Genomic DNA, 24,504 nt, shown 5'->3' on the forward strand with positions numbered 1-24,504 from the left:
ATAAACAAGTCCATAGTAGGAGCTGAATCCCTCCGTTGTGTGTGTGACTCGCTTGGTGCTGCCAGGGCAGGAAAGGCAAGAAAGATGGCTTGAAACGATGATGAAAAATTGAGATGAAGAAAAAGAGATGAATGATGATGGGAGGAGGGGAGGGAAGGACAGAGGGATGACAGCAAAAGGTGTGAGATGACAACTTGGCAGAGACGGATGGAAGGCGAGGGAGGCGGATGGGTTCATTAGCATCACAGTTGGACAAACTCTGCGGCGCGCATCGTCGTCTTTGTCGGGGCTGTAAATCTGTGATTAAGAGTTGACTCCCGTTAATGTACTGTACATGTCTGGGTGAGACGTCCTGGGAATTACAGCATCTCCTTGTAAAAGCAAGCAGTGGTGAGCCATGTTGTTAAGTGTAAGTGGTTTTATAAGAGACAGACCCGGCCCCGGCATGACTCCTATCATCCTCTTAGGGTCTCTAATTCAATCCATCTCACTTCTCTGTAATTCACTTTCTATAGACACTAACTGCACTCACCTGGCTGCTGCCGAGCGCACAGAAACATATGCTTTATATGCGCACTACAGTGGACCTGCATTATCTGGAGAGGGACCAGCTAGGGGGAGTTTTGAAAGACTTATTATTTGCTTTCTAAATACATTTTTCCCCATTTTTGAGTCTCGTATAGACATTTTACTGCATTACTGACTCCACCAGACACAGAGCAGCATTAGCATTCATTTGGAGTTTTGTTTTTAGCCACCTGAGGAATGTATATTCACTATCTCTTAGCTCTGTTTTGCTGGCCACTTACATCTGAGGGTTTTTATTTCGCTGCTAATGATCCACTATGTTCACTAGTTTGTTGTTTGGTGCCGGGCAGGTAGCGTACAGTCAGGTTGTCAGATCTTATTGCGGAAAACGGCTACCTGCTGGAAACTAGGTTGATGAGTATGGAGGACTTCAAGTGTCACAGAAATAGTAATTTTTAAATTTAGATATTTTAATAGACAATTAGAAGAGGAATTATAAAAATAGTTAACAAATTAAATATTAATCATCAATAAATAGTATAAATTAAAAAGGGATTTACCAAAACAACATGAAACAGTCAATAAGTACTAAGCAAATCGAATAGCTAATAGGAAAACAAAAAGCAGCAGAGAAATGGAAATGCAAATGGGAAAGGAAATTGCCCTTTTAAATGCCTGATTAAAATATGTATTTTTAATTCCATTATTTTTTATGAATTCATTGATATATTTTTAAATTATGTACTTATTGACTTTTATATTGTTTTTCTAATTCCCTTTTTAATTTGAACTATTAATTAATGGATTCACATTTTATATATATTATATACAGTATATATATATATATATATATATATATCAATCATTAATATTTTTATTGCCCATTAAAATATCAAATAATAAATTACTTTGTAATTTTGTCTATTTATTTATATATTAGTAAAGGAATTTGTAAATATATGCATAATTGGAATTTATTTTGTACAATTAGCTATTAATTAATGAAATGCTTTATTACTATCTGTGTGACACTGGTGGTCCTCCATAGACGAGAGTGCAGTGATAATGAATCAAAACAGCAAAGTTGCGGTCAGACCATTATACCAAAACAATGAGCTGAAAGATGCTAAAATGCTAAGTGTGTCCCCTTTCACATCAGATAAAATAAAAACTATTATACATAATAAAACTATTGATCAGTGCCGTTTTAATTATCTTAACTTTATAGCACTGCACTCTGTTGCAAACCCCATGTAACTGGCATGTAAGTGTGCTAAAGCAACTGTATAAATAGAAATGTTTAACTCAGGTCTGGTTGACATAGTCATAACTTCACTCCTCTGCGAGGAAAATTCAGTACTTAGTCTAACTTTTTAGCTGCAGGAACGCAACAGAGAACAGACTCAACAGATGAACTGATAAGAAGCTGTAGCCCTACTGTATACAAGGAGATATGTAGTTGGTGGTATAAGTGTTAGTAGGTCTAAATTGTTCTTTTCATGACTTTACACGAACACAAAGAACAATGTTATTTTGTCTATAATAAGTGCAGTTTGTTTTGAAATTGCAGCTTCTCATATCTGCACTGATTTTATTTCCGTTTTTATGGAAGTTAATATTCACCTATTGCACTATCGGTGTTTTTAACTCATAAAACAGGTTCAAATATTGACATAAATTTCATTTCCTCTTAATCCACATGTCACGTGTTGATTTACAGATACAATGGGTGTATTTGTGTGACGGCTGTATAGAGAAATGTTTGGCCTTAAGCTGATAAGACAAACCTTGCCAAGGTCTCTGTGGCAAATAGATGTTTCCTGCTAATAAAACCTCCTTTGATCCGCAGGTTACCGCCTGTGATTTTCTCTGTTAACATAGAGCAGCATTTGTATTCTTTACACAATTAAATTTGACATGGCTGACAAGACTTGGCTGACAAAACTAGATGTTGTATTTGCGAGTTTGTTTACTCAGCTTTTTAAGTGTTTGTCCTTCTGTCACTTGATTTTGAAGAGTTATCTGGAAAAGTTGAGTGTCAGCCAGAGACGACAAAACAAAGACGAAGAGGGCTGAAAGGTGGAGGGATAATCTCAAGTGCTCTTCAGAATTTGGCAAGTGACGGCAGATTAATAATTAACATTTACCACTCGGCTTCCTCGTTCACAAAGTAATTTCCTTAATCGTCAATTCAAAGACATTCGAGGCACTCTGATGTACATTGAAAGTCTTTTATTAAGGCACGAGGCACGTATATACAGTATGTTTCAACTCAGGAGTCTTTGTCACACACACACACGATCATGTGCTATAATGAGGAAACGTCATTTGAATTCATGAACGGCTTTTCTCTAACTCTAAATCTTAAATAGGTCAAATTGACCCACAACATAGCAGCAGGATTAGACAGAGCTATTCGCAGGAAACCTTGAGAACTATTGTTGTATGTGATGATCAGCAGATGAGTCACATTTCATAACATCTCAGCAGTTGTGGTCCAGCGCGGAACGAGGAAATGCGTTGTATGTGTTTTGCACCTGATTTTAATGAGGGCGTTTGTTCTAGTTTTAATATTCGACCGAGGATTAACTCATGGGTTGGGTAAGAGTGAAGGTTATGAATGCAGAAGAGAGGATTAAGGATACAGGTTGAGGAATGAAAGAATGGACGCAGTCAGTAAAAGTCCTCACACATGTTGTGGTAAAGTGGCTTTCACAAGAACTGCAGCCGTGCACTCTAAAAGCCATTATTTCTAATGGACCAATATCCCCTGTTCATTCAAAGAAAAGAGTGGATCCAGTGGCGCATCCATCTCGGTGTCCTCGTGCCCAAAGTTAATCCTACTTCATCCTACTTTGGCAAACAACCCTCTCCTTGTCGTGAAGAAATGGCAAAGGAAATTGGCACCACAACAGATTTTTTTATCTGCAGATGTACAGGGATGTCAGTAGAAAAGCTCTCTTCTTGTAGTGGGTTGTATGAGGTGTGTGTAAGGAATTAAAATGGAGATTAGCCGTCTATGACCAATAAATGTCATGCTTTGCACTGAATGCTAGTAGCAAGATAACTTCTTCTGACTTGTAGATAAGTGGTGATTGAGGTCAGGCAGACCGTGTCCTTTCTTAAGGACAAACATGTCCTCGCTGTTGTTGCGTGAAGGCCTCGCAAATCAAACTTTTCTTTAAACTTGTTCTCACAGAAATAGAAGGAAGTCACGCTGCTTTGTGGGTTTGGGAAATTCTCAGATGTCTGGTCGATAAGGAAGATTACAAAGAGAAACCGCCACGTCATCAGGGTTTAAGTTAACCTCTTCTCAAAACTTGACATTTTGGAGAACTGATGTGTGTCTGTGTGAACCTCAGACTTACTTCTCTCAGCACTTTTAGAAGCTCTTTATAATGTGTTACTGTTATTCAGCAGCTTCACAGTGAAATACTTCTTTAAAGGACCACTGTGTAATATATATTTAGGGGGATCTATTGGCAGAAATGGAATATAATATTTAAAAGTATGTTTTCTTTAGTGTATAATCACCTGAAAATAAGAATCGTTGTGTTTTCGTTACCTTAGAATGAGACATTTATATTATACAGGGAGCGGGTCTTTTTCATGGAGCTGGCCGTAGTTCCCCTACACGCTTGGCACACGGGAGAGGTGTCATGGTTGCAATCTGCAACCTCACTGCTAGATGCCACCTGATCCTACTCACTGCACCTGGAAGCCGTTCTCTCATATGCACAATATCCGGACCTGATTTTTGAGTTGCCCAATCACACATGTAGCACACAACAGGAGATTGTCCGTTATCGACCCATTCTTACCTTCTGGAAATACTTCGTTTGGTTTGGGTGAGGCGTTGAAGCCTGGGTAGAGCATGCAGGGGCAGGGCATGGCGCGGTTATGTAGCTGGTTCATAACAACCGAGTCTCTTTTGCTATTTCTTTACAGCTGCAACTAACAATTATTTATTTTATTTTCCCGATTCATCTATGAGTTGTGTGGCCTATAAAATGTCAGAAAATTTTGAAAAATGTGTGTTTCCCAAAGCCCAAAATGACGTTCTCAAATGTCTTGTTTTGTCCACAACTCAAAGATTTTAAGTTTACTGTCATAGAGGAGGAAAGAAACCAGAAAATATTCACATTTAAGAAGCTGGAATCAGAGAATTATGACTTTTTTTTCTTCAAAAATTACTCAAACCGAGTAATCGTTAATTTAAAAGTTGACAACTAATTGATTAATTGTTGTAACTCTATGTTCCTTGAATTTTTCTGACGATTTCGGCGTCGTCCCTTACCTCACTGACATAAGTTCCCGAATCTCGTCGTCTCTCCACATTTTCATTGGCCTCTTTGTGTAAATGACCCCTCTTCTTCACCCTCAAATGTTTGTTTTCTTTCGTTTTTTGCGCCAGCCGCATGATAGAATCGTCATCAACACGCCCACTTGCTCGCTGTGAATTCTCCGGACAATGACCGTCTCTTTTCACACACGGGCTCAATCGGACATTACACGGACTTTGCACTAGGGGAGCTGTGGAGGGGTAAAGTCTGTTTAATGTCCCGTCCGAATGATTCAGACATTTGCGATCTCACTTACAGCTCCTCCGGGTAACGTCTAGATAAGTTCAGGGTTGCTGTACATGTGTGAAAGGGGCTTTAGACACAAACACACACACACACACACACACACACGCACACACACCGTGATTCATCGGCCACCACCAGTGAGGTCATGTGACAGTCATGTGACGCTGGCAAACGCTCAAAAAAGGAAAGAACACCAAATAAGAAAAGGGGAAGGGGTCAAAAGCGCTCAGTCATAGGGAGCTCTAAACATCTGACACACAGACGTGCATACACACACATGCAGACGCACTGACAAAGCCCAGCGCACGCCGAGAGCTCATTCTCTCTCAAGTGGCCCATAAAATATGAATGATATCGTGCTGTATATACTTTCTAGCCTCAGGACACGTATGAACTGGAGCAGCAAAAGCGCTCCGTTTCTCTAGCCACAGCACTCGTTCTGTATGTTGTGCATGGAGGTCGTGGGCTCCACCACGTGCATGCCTATACATCATGCGTCTTCTTGTGTGCTTGTGGGGCTTATATGCATTTACAGCATTCTGTGTGTGTGAATGTTTCTGTTGTATAAAAAGAGAAAGAGAGTGCATCCTCAGATGCGTCTTGGGAGTTGCTGTCAGAACTTTGTATGCAGCTCTGAGAGTTAATTCACACAGCTGCCAAACACACACACACAAACACACACACTTGGAGAGAGAAAAAGGAAGCGAGGTGAGGAAAAAATCTACCTGCATAAGCTTGAAGGCCTGATAGCAAAGGCAAACAGTTGCAGAGCTTGCAGAATGCTGCTGTCTGCACCGCTGAAAGAGGCTCGCAGTCTCTCTCTCTCTCTGACTCTCTTTTTTTCGCACACGCGTTTAGCTAGACGCACACTCTTCATTTTGAGCCCACTCACACTCGTTAGAACATTTGAACACTAGCCCTTGTGTAGGAGTGCGCTTTTGGCACAGTGTGTGTGTGGTTATGAGAGCGCGAGAGAGCGAGACAGCGGGAGGATGTACTTGAGACGGAGTGTGAGAGAATGTGTGTGTTTGTATGTGAGGGGAAAGTGCGTGTGAGTGTCTGCTGCTGCACACAACAGAGGAATAAGGGTGAAAAAACAAAAAAACGACAGGAAAAGGATGGAGAGAGCAAGAAAAGGGCCTGTCTTCAGAAAGAGCTGACAGGTTGACAGGTCTGCTGAGACCCGCAGAAACAAACATATAGAGAAAGAGCGAGGGAGACAAAGAGAGGGAGAGGAAGAACAGAGGAAAGAGTGAAAGAAGCCTTTACAAACACCATACGCATTCAGACGATTTGAGCGTGTTCACAGTATTATACAGTAGCGCCCCAAAATGCACTTGTAAAGTCATTTCCTTCTCTGTGTACTGTGACAGCACACTGATCTGCGTGTTTTTGCCAGCAAAGTTAGCTGAAAGTTCAGCTGCAAATTCACACGCATGGCATGAAAGCGAATTGCTGAAAGTGAGAAAGCAACAAAGTGTCTGATAAAAAAAAAAAAATAAAAAAAAATAGAGGAGAGACCGTGAATGAAAGACGCAGGAGAGAGAAAATGACGAGGTTAGAGAGACGGGGATGGAAATAGTCGGTGCATGTGTGGCTTTTCAGAACGGAAATAAAGAGACACTTTATTGAGAGGGGAATTGTCTGTGAAAAGTGGGTATCGTGTAATATCGTCTGTTCTCGAGGTTTGCATGAGTCCCGGCGCGGATCTACACAATACCGCAGTTTATTTCTGTGAATCGGCAACGAAGTAAGCCTCCAGCTTTGCCCCCAATAGGAGATCTCGTTTTTATACATCTGCTTTGGCTCGTCCCTAGATGATATTGAAGAGACATTTTCGAAAAAGAAAAAGGGGGGGGGAAATGACAGAACTGACCTTGGATATTGGTCTATTTTTAACCGGCCCAGTAGAATTGGCTGTAAGCTCAAGGGAATCCACAGAGATAGAGCCTTACAAATCCTCACACTGGTTATTAGATCATTACAGTGTAGGATTGCTGATAATAGACATTTTGATTATGTAATTCTTGAGTACATGAGGGCCCAACGTTAGCTCTGACGTCTCCACAGAAAAGAAGAGGTACAAAGTGCGGACGGTTAAAACCCAAAATGAATACAAAACTTTTTAATAGGGATTTAACGATACATCGGCCTGGATCGATATTTATCGTTTCAATGGTCAACGATCCAATATATCGATGCATAGTGAAAACATCGATACTAGGGCTGTCAATCGATTAAAATATTTGATCGCGATTAATCGCGTGATTGTCCATGATTAATCACGATTGATCGCAAATTACTAAAAAAATTTTATCTGTTCACCTTAAAGAGAGATTTGCCATATTTATTGTATTTAATACTCGTATCAACATGGGAGTGGACAGATATGCTTGCTTTATGCAAATGTATGTACATATTTATTATTGGAAATCAATTAACAACACAAAATGATGACAAATATTGTCCAGAAACCCTCACAGGTACTGCATTTAGCATAAAAAATATGCTCAAATCATAACATGGCAAACTGCAGCCCAACAGGCAACAACAGCTGTCAGTGTGCTGACTTGACTATGACTTGCCCCAAACTGCATGTGATTATCATAAAGTGAGCATGTTGATTTTGGAATCAAAATCGTATTGTGGCAGACTTTGTGAGATCAGCAAATATCGTTTGTTGTCCAAAGAATCGATATAATATCGTATCGCGATGAAACTCATGATTTACACCTCCTCCTTTTTAATAGCGAGCAGGATGCACAGGGAGAAAAGAGACATACAGTTATAGAAGCTGGTAAAAAGGGCCTCTGTGTTTCTGCTGGAATGAGCGTTGAAAAGAGGGACTCGTCCTGGACATGGTCAGGAATGAAGGAGAGAAAGAAAGCATGTGTAGATAAAAGAGTGAGAGAGACATAGATGGACTTCGGCTGGTTGGAGAACAGAAGCTGGTGGAGCAGAGAGAGTGTGAAAAGAGAGAGAGAGAGAGAGAGAGAAGGAAGGAGAGGGTGAATACCAGCTATTGTTGGAATGCCGTAGCAACACATCGCAGAGAGGAAGGGGGAGGTGTGTGTGTGTGTGTGTGTGTTCGGGGGTCAATGGGTTCTATGCTCTGTTCAAGTTGCTCCTTGTCAGAGATGCGTCGGGTTCCGTGTTGGCAACCTAGCGACTGTTGGCTTAAGTTATTAGCCAGTCTGGACACAAGCCTAAAACAATCCAGCGCTGCATTTCAGACCCAATGTGTCAACACTCAGAGAGCTCAGCTGGTAGAGTAAGACATCAGCACTGCGTGGGTTAGAGGTCCAACTCACACCATTGTTAAAGATGCAGTTATCCATCTTTAACAATGTAATATTACAGCAACATGTTGTAATATGGATTATAGGACTAAGAGTCTACAGCCATGCTAGTGGCTCTGTGCCTGTACTAGGCTCACAATGACAATGCTAACATGCTGATATGTAGCAGTATATGTTTACAATGTTCAGTATCATAGTGTAGCACAGTGACCGTCGGCCCTCAGACTACTAATGAATTCAGAAAATGTGAGGAGGAAAAAAAAAAAATGTGTTTTGGTATTTAGGATATCTCGCAACCCCAAAAACAGGAATGATTTACCAACCCCAAATATGTGTGTTCTACTCCGAGGGTACTAAAGACGTTATAAATCAATCTGCCAGCTTATTGTTAGCGAGAAGCCAACACCAGTGCTTTTCAAAGTTGGGTCCGGGGAACCCCCAGGGGTCCTTAAGGGACTTCTAGGAGGTCCCCATTAAAAAGGGGAATCATTTATTGTCACAATAATTCCATCCATAAGTAACAATGACAGAATGTATGACTATTTTGGTCATGGGTTTCATACACTTACGGTAATAAAACATCTAAAAGCCAAAATCCTACCAGATGGGAGACAAAATCTTATCAAATGGGGGTCCGTGGGTCTAATTTGTGTCAGTTTAGGGGTGCTTGACATGAAAGAGTTTGGGAACCACTGACCTACACAACCCGATGCAGGAGTCAGGCCTACCTCACTCACAAAGCTGTGCTTGTTTTCATAGTTGTGTACTAAGCAGCAGCCTACAGTAGGATAGGTGAAGCTGAAATGAATTCCCATCTTTTATAAATGTGATGCGGGTTGTGTGGTATCTGAAGTTGCATGCCTTATCGAATAGTGACGCCTAAGATTGAATTCTTTTGCAGCATTGTTTTATTGCAAATGAGGCATTCAGGTTTGAACATTGGCAAGATAAATGCATACTTATCAATCCATTCTTTATTAATGCTGTGGTTATCTGTTTTCTGCCTCAGGCTCTTTGAGAGTGACTAACCTTACCTAACCTTACCTAACCTTACCTTACCAAACAATTCAACAGGCTTTTCTACCTGCAGGCGTTTTATGCCAGCAGGACACTGCATAATAGTGTCAAAACCGGTTAAAGTTGATTAATATTTCTTGCCAATCAGGACTGTATTCTGCAAGCATGTTTCCGTAATGACAGATTTTAGCCATCACTCCTCAGTGAGCTGCCTCCTTACTGTATTTATCATTGTGGATTTCTCACGTTTTTTTAGGAATCTGTTCACACTGATATAGGCTTACAGTCTAAATCTGATTCAACATATACGCTGTACCTTGTTGCATTGAGGTATTAACGCTTCTATTAGTCCTGTTCATCCTAATGATCCCACTATGTTTCCTTTGTCATTCTAGGATCCCGCTGGCATCTTTGAGCTGGTTGAGCTGGTGGGAAACGGCACCTACGGGCAGGTGTACAAGGTAAGATACACACATAAACAGACCCTGATACCCATATTAGTCTGTCGTTGTGATAGCACCGCACGCTCCCCATTGTTATCAGCTTTTGTTCTCCATTCTCTCCAAGTAGCCTGTATGGAATAAAGAATAGAAATGTGCACTGTGACTGACGGAAACAGAGAAGACAGGAGATAAAGACGGCGCGCAAGCTTTAGAGAAATGGAGCGAATGTAAAAGAGACTTCAATGCGGAGAGAGGAGAAGCAGAAACTGGGACACATTGAAGTGCTTTTAGGAGAATTTCTCTTCACTTTCTCTCTCCTTCGCTGCTTGTATTTGCATTACTTTCTAGACCTGTGCAAGGGGTTTATAATTTGTCCCTTCTAGATTAGGTATTCAGGGGGGTTTCTCTGGGACACAGGAAGTGCTCAGTTGGTCTGATGTTGTGACAGCGCTGTGGTTTGAGGTTTTCGCTGTCAGCTGGACTCAGCTGTTTTCCCGCTGTCGTTTAAACATTATCTCTCGGTCCATGTCAACCGAACTTCCTCTTCCCTCTATGATGGCCCGCCGTTCTCTGCTCCTCGCTTCCTTTTCCTGAAACTGACGCTTTATCCTGCCGAACCGCAGGATGTCGCGCCGGCATGTGACACTTTGTTTAGTCACTTCTCGCTGGAATAAACATGTGTTTGTTCAAATACGTGAAGACATGGACATGTGAAGGCCCCTGTGAGTTCATCATGCCTTCTGTGTGTGTGTGAGTGTGTCTAATGGAGCAGGGAGTCAAGGTCAGGTAGTGATGGAGAGGAGCTGATCTTACAGCTGATTGGACCAGATGAAAGGTCAGACAGAGGTCAGACATATTTCTCCACGCTTCTGGAAATTATCTGACGTCCTCACGTGTGTGTGTGTAAGGGACAGAAGGGAGGAAAAAAACACAAAAGGAATGGAGAACAGGAGAGTTATGTGCATCCGTGTATTGCTGCTGCTGACTCTGCTGTCTTGGTGAAAGTCACGGCTCATTTACCGGCTGACATTCCGCCAGTCTGTTCCTATACATTACCGAGCCACAGAGCGCCTATGGCAACAGCACCGGCCTGTTGGGTCTGTGGCCCATACAGCTGATCCACACGGGTTTGTGACTGGGTGTCGCACGGTTTATAATACTCACTGGAGTCTATAGTGGAGTTGATTCTGTTACTGCTGCTGGTGGTTGACACAAACAAAAATGATATTTCGCTTTCATTTTTTTTTTGTGTGTACATGTATGAAGTTTTGAATGTGTGCAATAGATTTTTAATGAGCTTTTTAAACCTTAAGTCGATTACATTTTCTACATTGCCTGTTTGTGCTTGACTATTCTTTCAGTTTCCTTTAGGTGCTACATATTATAAACTGTTGGCCTACAAAGCTCCTTAAAGATCTATTGCACACATTCCCCTTCACACTTTCACTTCAAAGGTTCCATTCACATATTTTTATCTGCATTTGCATATGTGAGTATGGAAACGGCAAAATTCGTTTTTACGCTCGCTTGAGTTGGTTTTTGCCTTTGTCGAAAAAGAGTTGACGCTAAATAGATTAATAATAGCCGAATAAATTCTGACGTAGCGAACATTTAACTCACATGACTGATCAGCTGTTTCCTCTGTCGGCGTCTTCTCGGTAATTCCCTTAACCTGTGAATGCTTGTTTTCGTCTCCGGACAGCATGAAACATACTAACTGACATGAAAGAACAAATAAAACTTGCCCAGCTTAAAACATTCCTGAAGACCTCCCTCCATTTTTCTCCCGTAGATGGTTGGATCAAAAAGTATACAAGCTATGAGACGAAACTCCACCACCGTCATTTTGGACTGAAAACGCTTATTATATTTATCATATTTATTGTTCAACACAGGTAATATCTGTAGAATATGACAATAGAATAGAAATCATTTTGTTTTACTTTTGTACAGCACTTTGTAGGCGGACGTTTCACCGGCATCCGGTAGTCGCTTTCAGTCTAGTCTACTGCCGAGCGCTGATGTTTCAATGGATCAAACAATTGACTTTCACTTCTTGGCAATATACAGTAGATCACCTTCAGCTTTTCAAAACAATTTTCTTACTTTGTTTCTTTACTGACATGTTAGAGACCAAACATTTATTTGAGAAAAGAAACATCTGTTTCCAGTCATAGAAATATAAATCTTCAATACAACGTAATACTACGAAAGGCAGAAAACATGCAGTGCTTTGTTTCAAATATTGCCCCTTCAATGCTGTAGAGGCACAGATGTAAACTGGGAAAGATTGGATTCATCCATACAGATAAGGAGCCGAGTCACTTGAGTAAAAATGCCATCTATTTTAAATTCCTCATGCGGCCGAGGCAAGCCGCCTGAAGAGGATCAGCTTCTTGTGAGCAGGTGAATCTCTGAGTCACCGAGATGATAAATTGACCTTCAGCCTGCTGGGTATTAGTGAACTGGAATTGCTCCGGCTCTCGCTGAACCATTTTTAGACACTTGTTATATCAGAAAAATAACACATAGGAATAGCATATATCGTATATAGCTTTGGACTGCAGTATCCCCATCTGGATCGATGAATGCCGGTCTGTGTGCTGTGGAGGGAACACAGGTGGACTTTTTGCTCAGATGTGAAGATCAGAGTCTGGCAGGCTGTAAACAGGATTTTACTCCGCGTTTTGATTCCAAAAATAAATTCAATTTGCTCAGTGGCCGGGGGCCAGTTTAGCTCTGATGTATCTGTGATCATAGACTGCAAGTTAACAAGTTGGACCTTGATATTTTCTTTCACACCAATGTTCGCTGCGGCAGTTTCGAAAATTGAGAATCTCTGCACAACTCCTCTACCCAAGCAATCTTTTATTTTGTTTCTTGCTCATTGTTTGCAGAAATGTATGTAGATTGGAGGGATAGTTTGGGTGTTTTGCTGTTGGGTTGTATGAGGTACTTATCCATAGTCAGTGTATTACATACAGTAGATGATGGTCAACATATAGGAGTACCAGCACAGGAGCAAAGCAATGTACTGCTGTGGACGGGGGCAGCAGCAAAAAATCAATTTCCATTTAAGTGTACGCTATATTTAGAATATTTTCCGATGGTGAACCGGTGGGCAACCTCCGGATCTGAAAAGTGAAGCCAATGTACCAATGTCTTTCTAATAGCCAGCAGGGGGCGACTCCTCTGGTTGCAAAAAGAAGGCTGATTGTATAGAAGTCTATGAGAAAATGAGCCTACTTCTCACTTGATTTATTACCTCAATAAACATTGTAAACATGAGTTTATGGTCTCAATCGCTAGTTTCAAGTCTTCTTCCATAAAGCATGATGTTCATTTAGTAAATTATGGTCCTATTTAGAGTCAAATAGACCATAAAGCAGGGGATGCTTTAGGGCGTGGCTACCTTGTGATTGACAGGTTGCCACCACGGCGTTGTCCGGTCTGGGAGTTGTCCGTGTTTTTGTCTTAGAACTTCAACCCTTTCACAGTGTTTTAATTTCATGAAAGGTGATTTTGACCTTTTTGGGCGCCTAAAAATTTCTTGTTCAGCGTTCGGTTGTACTTAGCTCCACCCTCTCGTGTCACTTCTGGTTGCAAAGAACCAAGGCTGGCCAAAATGCCGAACTTGAAACTTCAAAACGGCAGTCCACAAACCAATGGGTGCCGTCACGGTGACTACGTCCACTTCTTATATACAGTCTATGTGGAGAACTGAACTGAAAGTGAAACTTCTCTATACTGTTTTTGTCAATGAGGTCTGGTGGCTTTGGAGAGAGCATAGAGTTTCACTTTCAGTTCAGTTCCCCGTCGGAAAGAGCTGTCTGACGTCAAGATAAAGCGCTGAAAATATTCTAAATATACTTTAATGGATATTGATTTTTTGTAGTTGGGCCTTTCTTTTAGGTGGCTAAAATACATTTTGCTGGGGGCGTGGCGACCGCCATCTACTGAATGTAGTAATACACTGACTATAGATAAGTACCTCATACAACCCCACTTAAAAACACCCAAACTATCCCTTTAATATTACATATCAATGTTATTAGACAATAACATCCTAACTGCAACATTACTGATTTTCAATTCACTGAAACTGAATTATTAATTTCTGTGGATCGGTAAATCAAGGCTTATTAAAACTTTAATAAGTCTCATTAAAATCATCAAGCAAAAGCTAAAAACAGTTAATTTCCTGAGCAGCTGACGTCTTGTTAGATTTAGAATTTAGTTCAACGGAAATATGACATGAAACATCACAACCAGTAATGGAACTTTTTTTTAGTTTAACCTTTTCTAAACTCAGACACTTTGGTGTTTATCCTGCAGCAAAAACATGCCTCTGAAACCAGCCCGCTGCATTGTGCTGCAGTGGTTTTTACTCGGTGTACACTATGTGTAATGAAGCTAGAGATATGTAGGTTTATGTACCCATGCATGCATCCCTTTGTGTGTGTGCGATAGTAATGGCCAGCGCTGTGTTTTATGTTGGTGTTAGGGGGGCAGTAATGTGCCACATTGCTGCAGTTCTGTGGGTCTGGGAGTGAGAGATAACAGGTTTATCAACAATTCCATTACCCCATCTAGTTAAATGATACAGATCTGCTCCACGGTGCTCTTTCCTCCCTCTCTCCATCTCTCTCTTTTTCTCTTTCTCCCGCACACCCAACATCTCATCTCAATTAAAAAAAAACGTCTCAAAAAGTTGTTTCAGGTTTGTTGTTTTTGTTGCAGTTCCCCCGTCAGCAGAAATAGTTTGGCCAAGACGAACAGTGATAGACGAGTAGCCACGGTCGAAATGATAATTTTAGCTCCCTCTGTCTCCCTTTCTCGTCTTACATCTCCACGGCGATTCTGTTTCCTTGTTTTCCCTCCTCTGTCCTATATCACCCCCGTCACTTCTTCTTCTTCTTCTTCATCCCTCTTATCAATATGTAAGTTTTCTTCTCATTCCCTCTGTTTTTTTGGGGCTGAAACTTCCAAGGCGAGCTGTACTTAAGGGAGCGGCCTGTGCCTACAGTATGTGTGTGTATATATAGCTTCTGCTGGCTGCTCTAAAAGGGCCATAAATAGAGAACACGGGTAATGCTGAATAATTAAACGCATTCTCTCTCCACTTCTCTCCCTCTCCGTCGTCCTCTCTCTGTTTCCTCCCCTAGCTCCCTTTCTCTTTCCAACTGTTGTCACATCATCTCTCTCTCCACTCTCCTTCCCATACTCATTTTTTTATTTTTTATTTTATCATGCCTCTGTTTCTGTACCGTCTCCCCCTTCTCTCTTTCTCTCTGATGCTTGTGAATATTTGATGGGGCTTATGGGAATTGCAGTTCTCCGAATTGAGGAAGCGCTTCTGAAGCCTCGCACACTAACAGTGCTACGGACAGCAGAGGCGGGAACGGGGATCTTCCCTAGTCAGCCATTGGCCAAAACACTCCCTGACTGACTGACTGACTGACAGGACGACTTATTGACTGACAGACTTATTGATTGGCTAATTGATTGATCGCAGCTCCTCGCTGTTTCCACGGGAATGGATGCAAGGACAAGTCGAGAGGGCGACTAATCATATCTCGGTCATAACAACACAAACACAGCATCGATGACACATTCAGCCCATCGACTGTCTCCTCGGCTTTCGCGGCGACAAAACATTTCCTGTGTTTGTGTGGGTTTGTGAATGTGTGTGTGTGCGCGTGTGTGTTTCGCGTTCACACACTTTTTTTTCGCCGTGACTCTGCTGTCGCCATGCAGCGAAGGAGCAGAAGAGGAGGAGAGACAAAAAGGAGGCGACCAATCTTTTTCTTTCTGATGACAGAACACATCCACTCTGCTGCTCCTCCTCGGGCAAAGTGCTCCACACACACACACACACACACACTCTTTAAATATTCACCAGTCACTCGGAGACACACACACACACAGGCAAACACAAAGCGACGGTTGGGGACCCGGGCCGTATGGGCTTTTATATGCTCACCCGCTGTGACAGCCGCTCTGTACAAAGAGCAGCTGTGTGCCTTCCATTTACTGCAATGGTGTATCTGTATGTAAACCAATGTGTGCGAGCGAGGGTTTGAAGGAGCATGTATGTGGTGACATGCTCTCATGTCGCTGTGAGTTTTTCATGTAGGGCGATATGTGTGTGTGTGTGTGTGTAGCTCCTGAGAAAGTCGTATCGTTGGTTTCTTTAGAATTGATGAACAGATGAGAACACAAAACGGAGGCATGTGCAGTTGTGACCTCACACGTTCGCTGATGTCATGATAATCTTGTTACCGTGGAAATCCGGGGTCTTAGAATATAAACAAACAGCTTAAAGGCATGTTTCATCTTGTTTACCAATCACATCTCTCTCTCTTTTTCTCCCTCTGTTTCTTTATCGCTTTTACCTTCATTGTCCCTGCCTGTTTTGCACACCGGCCCACCTCTTTTCTTCTTCCTCCTCCTCCTCCTCCTCCTCTTCCTCCTCCTCCTCCTCTGCCCTCTTAAGAACCGAATAAAACTTCAAAGTTGTTTTTTTTTATCTTCCTTATCTGCTGGGAGTCACGCTGCAAAGGACTGTGGGAGATTGTTTTCTCTGTATGCCTGCCTCACGTGCCTTCACACAAACACACACATTCACACACACACACACACACACACACACACACACACACAAACACAGTTCCACACACCTCAGAGAAGCAGCATGAAGTGCGAAAGCCTGGCATAAGAGACTCCGAGGAAAAGGATGGAAGATGACGTCATGTTTCCTCTTTGTTTGATGTTGCTAACTCCTCCAGCTCGTGTTTCTCAGCAGGAAAGAGGATCAAACAAGCCGGCGTATACAGAGAGACTGTCTCTTTTGAAAGTATGCATTGATCATACTAAAATGGTAACTTGACACGTCAGTGATTAGCATTATGTTTAAGTCATAAGTCATTCAGCATGAAAAAGCATAAAAACATGACTACGAAAGGCCGGCTTTAGTCATTAATATAAATGGAGTGGACAAAATAATAGAAACACCTGTCAGTAAAACGCAATACAGTTCAACAGCACCACTACCACAAAGCCTCCAAAATGATCATACAGTTGAATCAACCCCTCTGTCAAACAGTTTAATAAAGTAATACAGGTAGTAAAGTAAAACTGAACTTTGGTTTAGTTAACAGGCTCACGAGTAATTTAGTCGCAACGATAATTTTGTCAAGTTTTCACATTTACTTTGCTTTTAAGAAATGATTAGAGACATAAATCAGGCTTTTGCTGTCTGGGTTCCAAAACTCTGGAATGCACTTCCTGTAGATATATGATCATAAACATCTGTATCCACTTTTAACAAAACATTTAAATACACATTTTTTTGTAGGAAGACGTTTTTATAAGGTCTAGGTGTGTATGCATGTATATATTTATACACATTTATGAATATATATTTGTTTTTATCACCTTGTTTTACCACTTTACTTTGCTTTTATTGTCTTCTGAATTAACATCTGTTTTAAAAAGTGCTATATAAATACATTTATTATTATTATTATTATTATGAAACTTAGAGTACTCTCCTTAAAAAAGCGTATTAAATTCAACTAAGATATTCTTATTAATGGGGCCATGAATCTGAATTATGATCATACTTATTTGCAAACCGCACCATAGCTCACAGCAGTTCACTTCTGCTTGACTATTACTTTTTACAGTATGTACATAAACATTCTCCAAAAATGCAGTCATTTGAGTCTCACCGTTGGCAACAACACCTCTGCGGTACTTTACTGCACACAGGGAGTACATTACTCATCCCCAGCCTCTCCTAGCAATCGTAGAGGCTAGTTATGCTCACTGTGTCTGTGAATTGCAGTTAGCGTGATGATGTAAATGAATAAGGAATGTGGTACTATATGGTAGCATTAGTGCTAATGGGGACGCTGCCAGGAAGTCTCAGCTGGGAGTGTGTGCAGACTTTATAGGGCTTGGGTTGTGTTTATGAGTGTAGTGTGTGTATATACAGTATATATAGTGTATATTGTGTGGGTCAGTGCGTGTCCCCGGTGTCGGGACACTGTTGCGGTCGTTTACAGCCTGACACCGTGTCATTGCCTCTCTCTATTGCTGTCTTTTTGTCGTTCGTCTACACACACACTTCAATCTCCCGAGTCCTCATGAATGAACTGTGAACCGTGACCGAGGTGGATGTTGCTTGTTACCGTGGGAACAGCAGATGTGCTCGTTCCACCCACATACAGCGACACTCACACCTGGCAGTGTGTGTTCATTAGCCTACATCCTCTCTCTCTCTGTCTGTCTTCCCCAAGGCCACACGCCCCACTTACCCACAATGCACTCCTGCCACGCCGACCGGGGTCAATTAGCCGTGCCTGATGTCAATAGCGATCTCTCGTTCTCTCTTCGTCTCTTCTTTCTTTCTCACTCACTCTCTCTGCTGTATGTTTTCCAGTCCGCTCATTAATTGATAGTGTGCACTGTAAAGAGCTATTTAGTCCCGGTTTCTCTTCCCCCAGTGTGAATTACTGCTTGTCAATAGTTCAGTCAATAACCTATACCAGCTCTGACTCTATTATTCTCCATTCCCTCTGTCCTCTCCTTTCTCTCATTCAAAGTGTTTTTTCTAGGGCCGCTTCTAGTGAACGTGATAATAACGCGTTAACGCAAATTAGTTTTAACACCACTAAATTCTTTAACGCAATAACGCACCTTACGATTTTTAGGTTGTAGCGGGCTCAGTTTTAAAGCTAGAGTGAAGATATTGGCATCAAAACTAGAAAACCTAAGGAATCCATTGGTATATGGTATTGGTACATGTTATAATAGCTTGTTGCAAAGGAGGTTAAATAACGCTCCAAACTTATGCTAAATTTTGGCGAGAAAAAACTGTCATAGCCATGTTCAAAGGGGTCCCTTGACCTCTGACTTCAAGATATGTGAATGTAAATGGGTTCTCTGGGTACCCACGAGTCTCCCCTTTACAGACATGCCCACTTTATGATAATCACATGCAGTTTGGGGCAAGTCATAGTCAAGTCAGCACACTGACACACTGACAGCTGTTGTTATCTGTTGGACTTGAGTTTGCAATGTTATGAGCATTAAGCATATTTTTTTATACTAAATGCAGTACCTGTGAGGGTTTCTGGCAATATTTGTCATTGTTTTGTGTTGTTAATTGATTTCCTATTATAAATATATACATATTTTTGCATAAAGCAGCATATTTGTCTACACCCATGTTGATAAGAGTATGAAATACTTGATAAATCTCCCTTTAAGGTACATTTTGAACAGATAAAAAATGGGTAATTAATCATAATTAACTATTTTAATTGCTTGACAGCCCTAGTTTTTTCACAGCCATTAACTTCTCATTTTTGTTTTCCATCCCTGCTCCTCTCCTTCATCTGAGCAGCTTCTTTTATTCACGTTTTCTGTTCATCATCTTCTCACTCTCGCTCAGCTTTTTTTCATCCTCTCTCACCTCCAGTGCCATACAGTAAATCAGCCCGACTGTTCGCTTGACCTCCAGAGCCGCCGGAGCGTGATGCCGATGTGCTGAACCTGCTGCTTTGCCTCTTCGCCGCAACCCTCCTCCTCCTCTGTAGTGTTCCCTCGCTCGTGCACACTCTATTGCTCTGTCTTTTTCCCAGTTGTGCGTCTTGTTTGTAGTGCAGAAGCTGTAACATCAGGGTCTTTCTTTCTGTCTGTCGCGAAGACATTTTGGCAGTTTGATTTTGAAATGAGAGATAAGTGGGTGAGTGGCGAGCAGAGTGAATTAGCCAGTAAGTGCATTAGCGACTTAACCTGTGTAGATGAGCTAGTGAATCAATCAGGTAATGTGTTAGTTGGTGGAGAAGCTGTTAGACGGATCCCAGCAGCATGAAGCTGAAAACGTTCTGTTTATGTGTGAGTTTGTGTTTCAGTTAATCTGGGTCAGCCTCTACTATAAATAAGCTTTGCACACACACACACGTCCATCCGGCGAGTGGTTATCCTGTTAGGGTTGATTTATTTCCATCACATCAAAGCATGTATAATGATGAGGACAAGCTTCTCCTGTTTCCTGGCCTCAGACATATGCACACGCACAAACACATGCATCCTCTTTACATACATGACATGAAACTAAATCAGATTTCGTGTCACATGACGCTGGATTTACCCAGCTTTGTGTGTTGCACCCTGTCTATTTGTTTCAAGCACCGTCACACCACCACAGGGAGATGACAGATGTGCTTTTGTTGCTTGTGATCAAACCCGCGCGTGGTTTGTGTGTATTTGCCTGTTTGCAGACTTATTTAAACCGTTTTGTCGTGATTATGTAGCGCCGCGCCAAATCCTTTCCCTGACCCCAGATTAGTCGTACATTTGTGTGTCCACCGGCTTTGTTAATTAGCTTGTTTTACTGTGAGCGAGCAGGTTAATGAACGGCTATATTTCAGATTGTTCCAGTAGGCTTTAGCCGATAACACCGGTTCATTCAGAGTGGAATCAACACTCGCTCTCTGTCGCACAATCCAGCATCTCCTTCCTGCAACCCCCCCGTCTTACTCGTCAATAAAAGCCCTCTGGACTATTCTACAGATCATTGCTCTCATCTCTCTTCCTCTCATCTTTCTCTTTTCTTTCTTTCATCACCTCCGCCTCTCTTTCTTTATTACCTCCTACTCCCACAAACTCTCTGCTTGTATACGTTTCCCTCATCCTCACTGGCTCGTTATATCTTCCCTCCTTTTCAAATCTCTTCCCCGTCTCTTTCCCTCTCTTGCTTTCTCATGTGTGAGTGTGAGAGCAGCCTCGGGGTGCTTCTATATTTCCTGGGCAGTGCAGTAGTAGATTGGAACGGAGGCCTTTGTCACTTTTATTTACTGCTTCACTGATTCCACAACAGCGTGCACACATACTTGTGTATGTGTGTGTTTGTGTGTGTGAATGCGGAATGATTGCAGGTGTTTGAACTGCAATGAGGTGTGTCTGGTAGTATTGCCCCCTTATTTCTTTTGGCTCCTCAGAGCAGAACTGTGTTTGTATCGTTTGTTAGCTGAAAGTAGCTTTAATTCTGCATCGCAGCTCCGGCACCTGCTGGGCATGCTGGGATTTTAAGCTTACAGACTGGAACCAGTGGGTGTTGATACGCGGGTACAGACTGAAACACCGCTTGTCTGAAATCCTTCGACCCTAAAACACAACTGGGCTACAGTTGGGTGGGTGTGTGACAGCACAGTGGGCAATCTCCCTCGAGGACCTGCCTGTCAGAGAGAGACAGACAGACATAGAGAAAAATGTATAGATTGAAAGCCCAAGGGCACATCCCCATCGCCCACTTTTCCCCTATGATACTGTTACCATGCCGACAGGCCCTATGTCAGGAGAGCATCCTTAGATGCCATTCAGTCAATTCTTCCCTGGTTTTTGTGTATGTTTCTGTGTGTGCATGGATTACCATGACACACAGATTAGGATTATGGTGTGACCCATTTCCTTTTTTTTTTTTTTACAAAGAGTTGGCAACACAATCTGGCAATCTGCTCCTAGTTTGGTGAGTGGGTGTATGTGTGTGCATTACGCTTTAGCATACAGTGTATTTGCTTTTGTCTTCCTGTATCTTTTGCACGCAAGGTACATATGAAGACTGATGCAGGTGGTAGCATCGTGGATGCACATTATTGCTTTGAAAATTGATAAAAAATGTAGATGAATTAGATGTTTTACTTACTTTACTTGCCACTATCTGGCAAAATATCTATTCTAAATCAAATAATATGCTTTCCTTTACGTTATTGGAGACCATATTTTAAGTGGCAGTGGTGGTGAGCCACCCAGATTGACGCACCCAGATTGGGGGCAGCTGTGGTTCAGTGGTAGAGGTAGAGCAGCTTTCGGGTTTTTTGCGTTACCTGAAGGTCACATAGTTCTCTGACGCTTGTGAAACTACGGTAACGTGAGCTGCAGAATGTAAAACTGTACCACTTGATGCCACCTAATCTTACACACTGTCCCTTTTAAATATATGGAATATATATCATAAAAGTGTAGGAAGTGTGTAGAGTTTTCTAAAATGGTCCTACTTGCAACTGCATCACCACGCCGACAAAAAAAACCTAAAAAGTTGAACATAAAACTTGAACAGTCTCCCATAATGAATGTCTTAATTAAGTTTCTGCAAGCTGCTTTTTAATCTTAGTGAAATGAATAAAAAGCAATGGCTCTCTAGAAAGTCGGAAATCAATCTTAATATGATGGGCATTATCCCCAGTAATGAGATTTGTAGTTAATGGGCTACAACATGCAGAAGCACCGGTGTAGGTGTTTAAATCCTGCTTCATGTAAAGGATTAAGGCTTCAAATCAAATAAGGGTCTATTTTTAAATCACAAAGCTTGTTCACTCGGCCATTTTGGGGCAAAATGTGGATGGTTTCCTCTGACCTTGCAGCTTGGCCACACAGCGAGCTGCACACACTGAGGACAGATGCACTGTGAAATCTCACTGAACTACTCTCCTGCTCATCTCCTCCCTCATTTCACAATCTCTCCTTCTTCCTCTCTTCCTCTCTTCCTCCCTCCTTTCCTCACCCAATCTTCTAAATAACAACATCAGGATAATAGTCTCTTATTGTTCCCTGTCTTCTCCCTGTCTTTGTATGTGTGTGTGACCATGTACGTTTCTGTAAGTGTCGTGCCCACTGTACTCTGGCCAGCAAAGACTGTTGCTAGGCTACGACAGGAAGTGTCCTGCATAGTAAATGTGTCCGAGGTGGTGGTGGGGGGGTCTGTGTAATTGACTTGGCAAGGGCATGGACACACACACATACAAACAAACAAAATACACACACGCTGTAGACACATTTCTTTTCACACGCAGAAGCTTTTGGTGTGATGATATCCACCAGCAGGTTGTATTGAGGCAGCGGCGATCAGGTTGGTCTCGCCTAACTGAAGCTACAAGCTGAGAATGATGAAGAGATGCCTCCCTCTGCAGCCTGTGGTGCTCGTGTGTGTGTTTATTCCCTCAACATTCAGCTCCATATAGCGGCAGAAAAATCGTAAAAGAGAATCATTACACACACACACAACCTCCTCTTCTTCATCCTAAGACACACACACACACAGTCCTCTGCGTACCTGCGCACCAAGGGCTATACTGGTGTTTTACTGTCGCTTGGCAGGTGCAATTAATCATAATTATGTGTTGATGATAATTACTGGAATAGGTATACTTTGTGTCAGTCTGACGCCTCCCTCATGGTGCACACGGAGGGGGACGGATGAGATGAGAGATGAGAAAGCGGCGTAATGTTGGATCTAAAATCCGTTTAGATTTGAATACAGCATGAGCTTATATAGACAACATGATAAGCGGTTATTACTCTTCAACAGACGACAGCTACAAAAGGATTTTTAGCACGCTGAAAAAGGTCTTGATTGAACGCGATTAGTGTGTATTTACTTTTGATAGTAGCTTGGGTGCTGTACGATAAAGAACTCAAGATATGTAAGAATGCTTCTCTCTGTGTACACACAGAACATGTGAGTATTAGTACGTGTTAATCCGGAAACGATAAGTCTATTGACAGAAATTAATCCCCTGCATTTTTGATAAGTGATTCGACGATTAGTTGAATACCTTTCGGATTTGGCAGGTGCTTTGACAAAACAAGCAACTTTTAGATGTCAGTTTTGGCTCTGGGAACTTGCAACGTTCATTTTACTGTATTTTTAGGACATCAAATAATTAACTATTTTGATTTTGAGTAATTTCTCAATCAAAATGCCAAATATTCCCAAGTTCCAGCCTCTCAATTGTGGGGATTTGCTGTAGGGATGTCACGAGAACCAATACTTCGCTTCCAAGTCAGTGCCAAAATTATGAAAACGTGACGGTACTTGTTTTTCTACAGTACCGCAGGTACCTGGGATCAGGATTCGAGACTCCCGTCATCCCGGGGGCGATTTTCACTGGTATTAGTATTGACTACTAAATTTCTGTTATCGTAACATCCCTAATTTGCTGCTTTTCTATGTCTTATATGATAATAAATTGAATATAACTTTGGTTTGGGAGTGTTCAGTCTGACAGCGTCTGACAAAACAAGCAATTTGATGACATCATTTTTCATTATTTTCTGGTTTTTTTTATTGACCAAGTGATCACACGATTAATTGATAATGAAAATGGTTGTTATTTTCAGCTCAAGTCAGATGACAAAAAATCAGCAGATGCAGCCGTAACTTGCACTTAAAAAAATTAATCCTTGTAGGACACAATCTTAGAACATTTGACATTTTAAGCCTTACAAAAGTAGTATTTATTGCAAGGCGATTTTATTTAATTGCAGAAAATTGCAAGTGTTTGGGGTATTTTGTCCACCTTTTGTGTTTTGGCCTGTAATCATGAACGCATCTCTTTTGGACCGATCATCACAAAGTGCTGGGAGTAAACGGAGGCATTATTGCTTCTGGATTATTTAACATCTAATCAGTCGTCTTTTAAATTGAGGGAGTGGAGTCTATTGTCTTTTAGTTTATTGTGTAAGAGAATGAAACAATAACCATTACATATTATACACATGTACAGCAGATGAAACTAAATGTGTAATAAATGATCCTGGTTTATGAAAGCACATTCC

General features: G+C 41.6%; 1 protein-coding gene across 21 annotated transcripts in view; it reads left to right on the plus strand.

Annotated features, from left to right (window-relative positions):
• Window positions 1–24,504, plus strand: part of LOC141783213 (traf2 and NCK-interacting protein kinase-like) — a 74,758-nt gene that overhangs the window by 4,801 nt on the left and 45,453 nt on the right. For all 21 annotated transcript variants that reach the window (XM_074660357.1, XM_074660364.1, XM_074660356.1 and 18 more), the window contains exon 2: window positions 9,829–9,894. In XM_074660357.1, coding sequence (XP_074516458.1) covers window positions 9,829–9,894 — 66 coding nt within the window. The remainder of the gene's footprint in view (window positions 1–9,828; window positions 9,895–24,504) is intronic.

Source organism: Sebastes fasciatus, chromosome 15, assembly GCF_043250625.1.
Source record: "Sebastes fasciatus isolate fSebFas1 chromosome 15, fSebFas1.pri, whole genome shotgun sequence".
Lineage (NCBI taxonomy): Eukaryota > Metazoa > Chordata > Actinopteri > Perciformes > Sebastidae > Sebastes > Sebastes fasciatus.